The sequence below is a fragment of the Cucurbita maxima genome, unplaced genomic scaffold (assembly GCF_002738345.1).
Source record: "Cucurbita maxima cultivar Rimu unplaced genomic scaffold, Cmax_1.0 Cma_Scf00005, whole genome shotgun sequence".
NCBI lineage: Eukaryota > Viridiplantae > Streptophyta > Magnoliopsida > Cucurbitales > Cucurbitaceae > Cucurbita > Cucurbita maxima.
In genome coordinates this window covers 2,193,929-2,205,493 of record NW_019272021.1, presented here as the reverse complement: position 1 = coordinate 2,205,493, position 11,565 = coordinate 2,193,929, and the positions used below count along the sequence as shown (strand labels likewise).

At 31.6% G+C, this 11,565-nt stretch overlaps 1 protein-coding gene across 2 annotated transcripts; it reads left to right on the top strand.

Annotated features, from left to right (window-relative positions):
* The first annotated feature begins 6,945 nt into the window (after window positions 1–6,945).
* On the top strand, window positions 6,946–9,421 carry LOC111479861 (auxin-responsive protein IAA26-like). 2 transcript variants are annotated; one of them, XM_023124715.1, is made up of 6 exons: window positions 6,946–7,811; window positions 8,065–8,354; window positions 8,435–8,582; window positions 8,877–8,941; window positions 9,030–9,125; window positions 9,162–9,421. In XM_023124715.1, exons 1-5 carry the CDS (start codon window positions 7,378–7,380, stop codon window positions 9,077–9,079), a joined length of 987 nt encoding a protein of 328 aa, XP_022980483.1. In that variant the 5' UTR covers window positions 6,946–7,377; the 3' UTR covers window positions 9,080–9,125; window positions 9,162–9,421. The 2 variants fall into 2 exon arrangements, with proteins under 2 accessions (XP_022980483.1, XP_022980482.1); XM_023124714.1 differs by having other exon boundaries at window positions 9,030–9,421.
* Window positions 9,422–11,565: the final 2,144 nt, after the last annotated feature.

Sequence of the window (11,565 nt, the reverse complement as noted above, 5' to 3'; positions counted from 1 at the left end):
TTTTTTTTTTTTTTTTTTTTTTTTTTTTTTTTTTTTTTTTTTTTTTTTTTTTTTTTTTTTTTTTTTTTTTTTTTTTTTTTTTTTGTGAAAATGACTTCTCAAAGTATAGTAAAAGAACATGGTAGATTGCTTGAGATGCACTCAAATTAATATGAATATTGAGATCCTATAATATATATATATATATACATATATTTATTGTTTTTATTATTGATTTATTATATATAAAATGAAACTGTATGTGTATTCTAATCTTAAAAAGGTTAATTTATTAAAATTGAAATATTAGCATTTTAAAACTAGCTTTAAAATAGAATCCCTATAAGATTTCATGTAAATATTGCGATCTAAAATAGATGTATCTAGATATTAAATTCATATACATAAAAACAAGGATGAAAGTGTGTGACGTGGCGATGGAAATTATTAATTAAATACGCTTCTAAAAAACAAAAGCTATTATAAAAGGAGGAGAGTGTGAATGAAGGTCGTTTTGGGAAAATGGGGGGTCGGGAGAGAGCTGGCAAAGGAAGAAGAACAGTTGGGACTGGGGCCCACAAAAGGACCGATCTGTCGTTTTGAACTGAACCACTTGTCAATCTGGAACCCTAACCCTAAACTCCACTTCACCACTTCTCTTCGGCTCCAAAAAAGTAACCGCCATTGACCGACCCATCTTTTCATTTTCATGCTCTTCTTCACCTTATCTCATCTTATCTTATCCCACTACCCTTAATCAATCTGTTACTTTAATGAAGGTTAGGGTTAAAAAAGGTAAAACAAGCAATTTACTGCATGGTTGACTAATAATTGAGGAATTCAAATACTGACCTACCAAAATTATATCCCAAAAAGGAAAACAAAACACAGAGTCTGACAAAAATAAAAGAATCCAATTCACTTCACTTCACTGCCTGCCCCGCACGGTGCAGTACGCACCACAACTCTAAAGTTACGGACCTAATTGACTTGCACTTGAACTCACAAGGTTGGATTAACCCACCGACTCACCCCGGTTGGATTGGGTTGGGTTGAGTAAAAAGAATACTATAATGTATTTGTAATTGATTTGGTACAGCAACCGACGAAATTGGCTACGATCCAAGGGACAGCCCCAGCCCCATGCACACACTTACACAGGGACGACGCACAGAAACACATGGATTTAGCTGGAAATTTTAAATAAATAACTAATATTTTAATTTCAACAATAATTTTTTTAACCTTTTATCGTTATTATTGTGCAGAAAACGAATATTAATACTTAACTTTTCTTTTTCTAAATAAACACACAAATATTTTAATTTTCCTCGTGTTTTTTTCTTGTTTTTTAAATTATAAATAAAAGCCCTGACGTGGGGCCACCAAACTTAGGATCTTGTCTGTGTCTCTCTCTCTCTGGGCTTCACGATGCACTGATCAGACGGACCATTTCCCCTTAACAACATCCATACGACACGTGGCACTCCTTCACGCTGCCCTTCTAAAATTTCTTGATATATTATCAATAAATTGCAAACTTTAATAAAAATAGGGTCCCCTTTAGATTTCTTTTCAGTACATTTAGATTTCCATTTGTAATTATCTACCAACTGATGGTATTTGCATACATTTGAGAATCTCATGTTTAAATTTTGGTAAAATTATATACTCACCCGCTCTCATGACTTTGCTTGCGGTGGGGGAAAAGGCTTTCCCAACATATCATTGGAGATAGTATTTTTCACTTATAAACCTTGAAATCTCCCATCAAAAAAAGTTGGAGCTCTCAAACAAAGTACACATTTTCTTTGACATTTTAGTCACTTTTGACTACACTTCTACAATTGTATGATATTGTTCACTTTGAGTATTAGCTCTCATAGCTTTGCTTTGGGTTTTTCCAAGATGCTTCAAGAAATAGTATTTCTCACTTATAAACCGAGATCATTTCCTAAATTAGCCACCACGACTCACTCCCAATAATCCTCACCAATTTTAACATATTTGAAGAACACGAATCACGTTACTTATTTTTAATTAAAAATCGGTCTAGATTCTAAAACTACGATCAAATTATTGAGGACACCTATCACAACATATTTTGAATTACGATATTTAAAAATTAAAAGTGATTGCCATTGAAATTGCAAAAAAATGTATCAAAATTTCATATAAATAAATAATATTCACATTTGATTATAGCAATTTCTTCCCACAAATTTATTTATAGGGTTAGATAATTAATTAACTTTAAAAATTATTGAAATTATTTAATTTACTTTTTATTCATTAATAAATATATTTTGAATAATTTGTCTTCAATTTTAGGTCGTTTATTTAACCATACTCTTAATAATCATCCTCCAACAAATTAATTAACTCTATTCTCTACATAATTCTACAATAATCAAATTAAAAAAATCAATTACACAGTATTTTAAAAAATAATTATATCGACCTTATTTGGGCCATTTAATAATTATGGACCATTTTAGACCTGTGAAGGCCCAAATAAATAAAAAGAGCCTACAATCAAATCAATATGAGGCCCAAAACTCATGGGCTTAATCTTTATATATTTTTCAAACTTACATGATTAATAAATTTCTATATAATAATAAAGGTTGTATTTATTTTTAATTTATAGGAATTGGGTAGTGAGATGATTGGGCTATAAAGATAAATGGTTGGGGTTTGATGATAATTATTCCCAATGTCCGGACCCAAACAGCCACAACACCGCACCTTTCCGCCTACCCTAACCCTAACCTAACCTAACCTCCAGATCGTATATTTATCTATATACTATATGTTCGTATGGTAGTGCGATCAGATTTTCACAAATTCCTTTATTTTTTATTTTTTATTATATGTTTTAATCGGGTAAACATAGCAATCATGGGCACCGAATTCATTCGCACATACTAAGATTATAACATATCTCATCCAATATTTAATCAACAAAATAATGATTTGAATCGGATTGAGTTCCATCAACTTTCTTCTTTCTTAAAATAACATAAATAATTAATAAAATTCCATCAAATAAAAAATAAAAACAAGTGGGTAGTTGAGATTGGGGCTGCCGATCCACATAATCATATGACAATATGCGATTTCAAATATAATTTGAACTATATTGCATATATGTAATAATAAGATAGATAGGATATTTATAGACCATATATACCTGTAAATAATGCTCCCTTTCACTTCCAATTCCGAGCATAAGGGCTTTAATTTGTCCTTTTCATAAAGAAGAACAGTAATTTGTAGGGAAATATATGATTTAGAATAGACATATGTAAAGAAGAGTTTATTATAAGGAAGTATTTAGAATGAAGGGAAATATATGATTAATTTGTAGGGTAAAGTAAAGTAAACTCATGATTATATTGGAAGGAAGTAGACATATGTAAGACTTAATAAAGAAAATTACCGAATTTACAATAAATAATAAATGATTAGAAATACAGCTAGCTACCCATTTCAAGAAATTCTTTTCTGTTTTTTTCTTTTTTAATAAAAAAGGAAAATAAAAGGTCAACTCTTATGAGAAAGCATTGCATCATGGACCAAAAACATATTATAAACATAATAATATCACAAAAAGGCACTATGATTGAAAAGAGAGGACATCCATTGGTGGCTATCATCAACATCTTTGCCTCTCCTTTCTCCTTACTAGGAATGATTATAAATATTATAAACAAGAGAGCGAAACCTTTTTAGAAAATAAATAATAAAATTATAAGAGTTTATGTTCAAAATGGATAATATCATATGGTTGTTACTTTCAAATATCTTAAGTATTAATTTTTAAAAAGTTCAAACATTCTTATCGTCATCACTATTATTATTATTATTATATATTTTTTTAGTAAGCATTTTTTTTTGTTTCTTATTTCATTTTTAGAAGTTAATTTAGACAATCATTTGATAGATTTGAATTCCTATTGAATGATTATCAAATATATATAGTAAAGCTTCTTCCTCATAAAATTAAATTAGATATTATTTAGAAAAGGTTTAAATATTATTTTGATTCTATTTTATTTAATTTGGGCTTATTTTTAAAGTGTTTATTTTAGTTCATATCTCTACTTAATTTTAAAAAAATTGTTTATTAAAATTTTACAAAAATAGAGATTCATATGATAAATTCTTAAAAGTGTAGGGACAAAACGGACATTTTAAAAAATAAAAATATCAACTTTAACCAAAGTTGGCAAGTATAGAAACCAAATTGAATGTTTTGAAATATGGAGACCTAATGGTATTATTTTTAAATTATTTTTAACATTTTAAATTTAATATTATTATTATTATTTTGTAATTTTATAACTATTTTTCATTAATTATATTTAAAATAAAGGTGATAAAATTATTTTGTACCGAGTTAGTACTAAAATGAGATAAATAAAAGAAGAGTAGAAGATGAAGATTCACTTTTATTAATATAATTTGTTAGAATTGATGAATTATGTGGAGAAAAAAAAAAAAAAGAAGAAGAAAGGAGATTAATAATGAGAAATAAAGAAAAATATGATTGGGAATCAAAGGGTGGGGATTAAGACAGGTGGAGGATTCGATTTGATTTGATTTAATGGGGCATGCTTTGAGTGCGCCCTTGTCTCAGTTGCATTAACTTCTCTATTCTACAAACGACACACTGAATCATTACCTCCCTCCCCCACCACCAATCATCCGATTTGACCTTCTCCCCACGCCTTCCTTCTTCATCACCGTCCATTCCTCTCTCTCTCTCTCTCTCTCTCTCTCTCTCTCCCCCTCTCCACCTTTTTTTAAATATTTAAATTAGTTAAATGATATTTATATTTTTTGGACGAAGAAAAAAAAAAAAAAAAAGGTAAATAAAGGAAGAAATGAAATGTGAGGGAATTATTGGAATAATATAGAAATGTTGGATGGTCGGAGGGAAAAATCACGGGCGCATATTGTCAGTGGGGCCCACCTCTATTGGACACGTGTAATATATATATATTTATATTCTATTATTTTTTTTTTTTTTTGTTAACCTTAAAATTTAAAAACACAAAGGCTACAGTTTTCGTCTGCCAATTTTGCTTTGGACACACCAAAATGAGTCAGCAGCCGACCATGGGGCGTCCCTTCGCTTTTTTTTTCTTTTTTTCTTTTTTTTTTTTAATTTTTTTTATCCCTCTTTTTATTGGATGACCGTTATCAATTAATACCTCTCTCTCTCTCTCTCTCTCTCCCCCCTTGTTTGTAGTTTGTGCACAACAAATTTTGTATTTTCTGTTTTAAATTATAAGTTCGGTTCACGTCTATTTAATCTTTTTCAATTATACATATATTTTCTGTCACCTTTAGAAAAAATAATACTACCACATTTTCCCTATCTTTTATAATACATTTTCTTTTAAAAAATATTTTAATAACTTCTTTAAAAACATGTTAAAATAAATCAATATAGAGAATGTTTAGTATCAAGTCCCAATTTAAATATTGAAAGAGTTTATAATTCAATTAACTCTAGATAAAAAGAAACAAATCAAAATAAAAAATTGAAGACAAGGGTAAAACTGTCATGAGGCAACCAAAAAGTAACTTTTATAGGGAAAAAAAATGGGATATTATTTACTGCGACGGGCAGAGGAGGTTTCAGATTTCACGAACAAAAAGAAAATCTACTTTTTAGCTGTTACGCATCAGAATTTCGATCTCGAGCTTTGTGCATAAAGTATGTCTTTTTTGAAAAAATAAATCAAATTTCTGTGATCGCCGATCCTTACGATGAAGATTGATCGGACGGTTGGGATTGGTGTCATAAGGTTTGAGTAGCGTACAGAATCACGGCCTCAAAATCCCAGGGCAGACAGTATGATTGGATATTAAGGCTGTGTACTTGTCAGTTTGAAGCTAATCCAACCGTCCGATTTCTGCTTAATCAACCTGACACTTTATAATTAACACATTTAAGAATATTCCTTCACCCTCACCAAAAAACATAAAATTAAATCCCAAATATCTTTTTTTTTTAGAAAAAAACTTTATTTTTATAAATCTAATTCTTTCAACATTAAAAAGTATTTAATAGTTACTTAAGTTATCAAATATATATCTAATGAGTTTAGTTTTTTNTTTTTTTTTTTTTTTTTTTTTTTTTTTTTTTTTTTTTTTTTTTTTTTTTTTTTTTATATATATATATATATATATATCTATAGATTATTGAGTTATTATATTTTTTTAAATAAACCAATCTCAGAGTTAAATCAATTTTAGATTTTTAAATTTAAAATTATAGAATTATCATATACTTTTTAAATTTTACAAAGTGAATAAACTATATTTTAAATAAAATTTCGACTTTTTTTTAGTTCCCAAATGTATTTGATGAAGCAGTGGAATTTTTTTAAAGTTAGTATTTTAAGACATTTTAAATTTTAAATTTATCATTTATTTCATAAATACACAAGATAATGAATGTATAAATGATATTAATTTATAATTAATAGATTACAACTTTTTCAAAGAAAAACTATAGGTACGAAAAAGAATACACCTAAAAAAGTTTAAAATTAAGCACAAAATAGGCCTAGTATTATATTCAAGAACCCCACTTGGTTAAATATTTATTACAATTAATTAATAATTGACATGATTCTACTAAACCCTACCTAAAGTATTGTATTCCCATCTCCTCTAAACAAATATTATTACTAGGTATATATCACAACAACGTAATTGCTACGTAAACAATCTTAATAAAATAATATCACACGCGTACGATAATGATGAAAAGAACGCTAACAAATATTTTAATCTAACTTTACCTATGGTTCAAATTATCAAGACATTTGATATCTATCCTTAAAGACTTTATGAACCGGTCGCTCTTAATTCATAATTATAATTTAGCTATCCATCTATTCTTCAGCTTATTGTAATTTAAATAACGTGGAATATTAATGTAAAAGTTGGATTTAGTTCACCAATTTGTTGCTTATTTGTTTGGTTGGTTGCGTGAACAATGCTCTAAATACCGTTCCCTGTTTTGGGCTCTTTTGCTATCCAACCAGAATCTCTTCTTCCCAATCCTAATAATCGGCCTTCCTCTTTTGTCTCTCTAACCTTTTTAACAAATTTCTACGCCCAAAACTGATTGAGACACACCCCTTGCTTACAATTTATCCCAAATTGTTGCTTATACTCATTTTTTCTCTGGTTTGCTTTCAAATCTTCGCGAACTTTTGCGATTTGGGTTGTGTTGTTCTATTCATCTCTTGCTCGGGATTTTGAAAACCCAGTTTTCTTGCCTAATTTCTCGAGAAATTTTACTCAGAAAGGAAACCAAATCTTTTTTTAGTGTTTATCCCATCTGGGTTTCGTCTAAACCTCCCCAATCTTTCAATGGAGATAAATGGGTGTTCTGAGAAAGACGGGGTTTGCCCCCAACTGCTGGATTTGATCCCCAAACACCGGCAATGGGTTGCTGGGGGAGATGTTGCCGGAAAACCCCACACCTCCGATGAGAAGAAGCTTGAACTGAGGCTTGGCCTGCCCGGAGAAGGCGATTGGTCCGGCAAAGGAAGGGATGAAGCCGTTCCTTATTTTGGGTCTTTTCCTGTTTCTCATAAATTTTGTCCTGAGAATCCATGGCCGCCGTCTCCAAATTTTCATGGAAAGTTTCAAGCAGCCAAACTGCCAGCGTTTTGCCTGTCGTCAATGGGAAAAGAATCAGTGTCACAGCCCTGTTGCACGAAAATGGTTGATCTACATAATGCTGAACCTAAATCATTTCCTTCCTCTGCAAACACAGCTGTTTCCAACAGTTCTCAGAAAAGGTAGCGATATTAGTATTGTTTTCATGGCTATTGAAATTTCAAGCATGTGTGTAAGGACAAGAGTTTTATGGTAGGCTTGTGTTTCTGGTTTAATTTGATCTAGAATGGACCAGTTGATGAACAAGACAACCCACTAAATTGGACTTTGTCTGTTTCCAAAATGGAGCAATTTTTAGATGTTTGCTATTTCTTTTCCGTTTTTTGTTGTCAATATCATCTTTATTGTTCATCTTTGTGGGAAAAAAATACAAAGGACTGCACCGGCTCCAGTCGTGGGATGGCCACCAATTAGATCGTCGAGAAGGAACCTTACAAGCAGCAGCGGCAGCTTCCCAAAGCCTGTGTCGGAGTCGTCCTTGGATGCAGCACCGAGCAAGCTCCCGGCTCCCAGTAAGAAGGCGGTTGAAGTTGGTGGAAAGGGTCTGTTTGTGAAGATCAATATGGATGGAGTTCCCATTGGTAGGAAAATCGATCTCAATGCTCATGATAGCTATCAAAAACTTTCCTCTGCTGTTGATGAACTCTTCAGAGGTTTACTTGCAGGTAATCTACACACGAATTATTCAAGTTCTTCTGTTCAGATCAATTTTAATCTAAGCTTGCCTGTTTGTTCCTGTCTGCAGCTCAAAGAGATTCCCCAGCTGGTGGCGTTTTGAAGAAGCAAGATGACGAGAAACCGATCACCGGTTTGCTCGATGGAAGCGGAGAATATACTCTTGTTTACGAGGATAACGAAGGAGACCGAGTTCTTGTTGGCGATGTCCCTTGGCAGTAAGCATATTTCACCTCCTCGCCTCGTAGATATTGTTGATTTTGGGCTTTTCCTCAACGTTCTTAAAACGCGTCCACTAGGGAGAAGTTTCTACACCCTTTTAATGAATGCTTCGATCCCCTCTCCTACCGATGTGGGATCTCACAATTCACTCCCTTAAAAATCTCATTTTAATATAAGATGAGCTCCCATGAATGCGGAGTTGTATTGGGATTGATCTTTATAGTATATATGATATCTCAAACATGGATTGAGCAGAGATAAGAGCATAACTCTTGTAATTTTTGTTGCAGAATGTTTGTTTCGACGGTGAAGAGGTTGCGTGTGCTCAAAAGCTCGGAATTACCCGCCTTGAGTTGTGAGTTCAAACACAATTAACATTCTTCTTTTTTCATCCCTTTATGTATCAATTTAGATTATGATAAAGTCGATGTGTCTGAATACAGTTGGTTGCTCGAAGCCACAGAAGACGGCGCTCGACTCTGCGACTAAGTGAAGGAAGAGAGGCTTTTAAGCTGAGGCTTGAGAGAAGACATTTGAATGTTTAATGTTAAGAGGGTGAAAACAGAGAGGAGAATTATGATATGATTATTAGTAACTAAAATGCTTAGCTTAATCACCAACCCCATAGAGTAATGGGCTATGCTTTTGACTTTGTAATTCATGTAATTTCTTGGGAAGTTGCAATGTAATCAATCAATCTCACATCTTCTTTCTTTGTAGAAAGCCTGAATTAGTCTAAGTTGCTTTTGCATTGTAACACCAAACAAGTGAGTGATTTGGAGTTTTTAATGTAAGTTATCCAACAAGTTGAAAAGCCTTGGTTTTTGATGTGTAATATCTTCCCATAGATTTGGTATTAGATTTTAGACGAGGACAAGGTGTTAGTGTCACGGTCAAGCTTGTCTAGGACGTGTTGCTCATGGCATGCCAAACCTTTCATGTTGTACTACTTTATTGCTATCTTTTACCACTTCCACGATTTATAGTTTTCTAGTTGTATGACATTTTGGCAAAATCATGTTTATGCTTGACATGAAATGACCCAAAATGTACTATTACAAGGAGATGTGACTCATCATCGTCAATTCTTCTTAATTATAATTATATGTTATCTAAGTCGTTGTGTTGTATTTCTTGCTTATTAGTCTGTAACAGTGCTTTCAAACTCTCTTTCTGAAATCTCTCTACTCCGAATTATTATCTAAAGTATTCTTAAAGTGAGGTTAATGACTTAGGTATATATTGTTGGGCCGAAAGAAACACAAATTTGAGTTAGCTGACTTATCAGTTGTGAAGAGTGAGTATAAAGTGTGATTGTGACATTAGACATTAGACATATTGGAGACCCAACCTCCATCCTAATTTATTTCATAATTTGAGGAGTTTAGAAAGGAAATTGAGAAATTTATAATGAATATATATAAAAAGGTAGGGAGAGGGCATATGGAATGGGAAGAAAGGAGTGTGATTGTCATGGAGAGCTGCCTAACTTTGGGCCCCAAAACTGACGACCTCTTTAGTCCTTTTCCCATCTCAATAAGTGGTCAGGGCTTACACAACATCTCACATGCTCTCCCCTTCCACACCAACATTGCATACAGTCTTTCACATACCTCCAACCCTCCAATGGAAACATGGATAAGATATTGATTAATATTTAATTAGGATTGAAAATGGTGAGAACATACTATTTCAAAAGGTAAGAGTATTTGTTTTTAAATTTGAAGTAGAGAAACGGCGTCGTTTGGAAGGATATCCAAACGCCGTCGTCTTGTCGCTAAGCCCAAATCCTGAATAGGCTTTATGGGTTAGCCCGGTATGTTGGCTGACTTTGGGCTTTTGGGCCATTATTAATAAGCCCAAAATATAATTTTTTTTACGTAAAGTTACGGAAGAGGAGGATGGGCATAATAATGCAAATACAGGTGGAACCCTATAAATCTACCTTTCCTATCACTCAATTATTAGCATTTTCATCATAACTCTAAAGCTTACATATTTTAAATAATTGTACCCTAAATGTCCAACCATTTTATCAACATATTCAATGTCAATAATAACGTCAAATTAACGCATTATTTTACGCTAACTATATTAATGTTACTTTCACATTATTATTATTATTTTTGTATAAAATTTAATGTCTATGTCTTCATTCGGGAGTATTAGAAACACAGATGTTTTCAAGGCTAGGTTTTGTAGGGGACTTGCTCTAACTAAAGAGAGATTATTGAATCTTTTTAAGAATATATATATATAAATAGATGAATCTGATCCCGATTATCGTGACATAGTTTAATGATTATGATGGGCATGATCAAGTGCACAAAAGCGTACTGTACGCTCAACCCGGTCCCCTAATCCAACGGTCCAAACAGAATTATGGAGTGTAGTTGTCTGAAAATTTTGCGGCTTCAAGGACAACAATAAATAATAGTTTGGTGTGGTCCACACAGTAAGGTGCCAAAACTGTTTACTTATTGTAAGGATAAAGTATTAAAATAGATATTAAAGCTTAAAATTAAAAGGTGGAGAAAAGAAAACAAGGACTTTATTAATATTATGAACGTGTGAGTGGTTCTTAAATTTTTTTAAAAGAAATTGAATAAAATAGGAATAGGTGTGCGGTCAAAATAAAGAAAGTAGAAAACAATCTGAAATTGAGTCAAAAAGAAGAAACGGTACAATTATACTCTCTTTCTCTCTCTATCACATTCATTTTCATTTACAAAATGATTTCAATAATTCAAGCAACCCCAACTCTTATTAAATTAATTCAATTTCACACCTTAATAAATAATTACGAAAACAACAAATTTCTTAAATTTTAAATTTATTTCAAAAGATTATAAATGAAATTATTATTACTTTAATTTCAAAGAAAAGAATTGATTTCTTTTTAAATTTGTGAGTTTTAAAAGATTTTTTTTTTTTTTTTTTTTTTTTTTTTTTTTTTTTTTTTTTTTTTTTTTTTTTTTT

Coding starts and splice junctions, on each gene's coding strand:
- LOC111479861 (XM_023124715.1), top strand. CDS start 7,378: ATGGAGATAAATGGGTGTTCTGAGAAAGACGGGGTTTGCCCCCAACTG. Junction 7,812..8,064: donor TCCAACAGTTCTCAGAAAAG/GTAGCGATATTA, acceptor AAAAATACAAAG/GACTGCACCGGCTCCAGTCG. Junction 8,942..9,029: donor GGAATTACCCGCCTTGAGTT/GTGAGTTCAAAC, acceptor GTCTGAATACAG/TTGGTTGCTCGAAGCCACAG.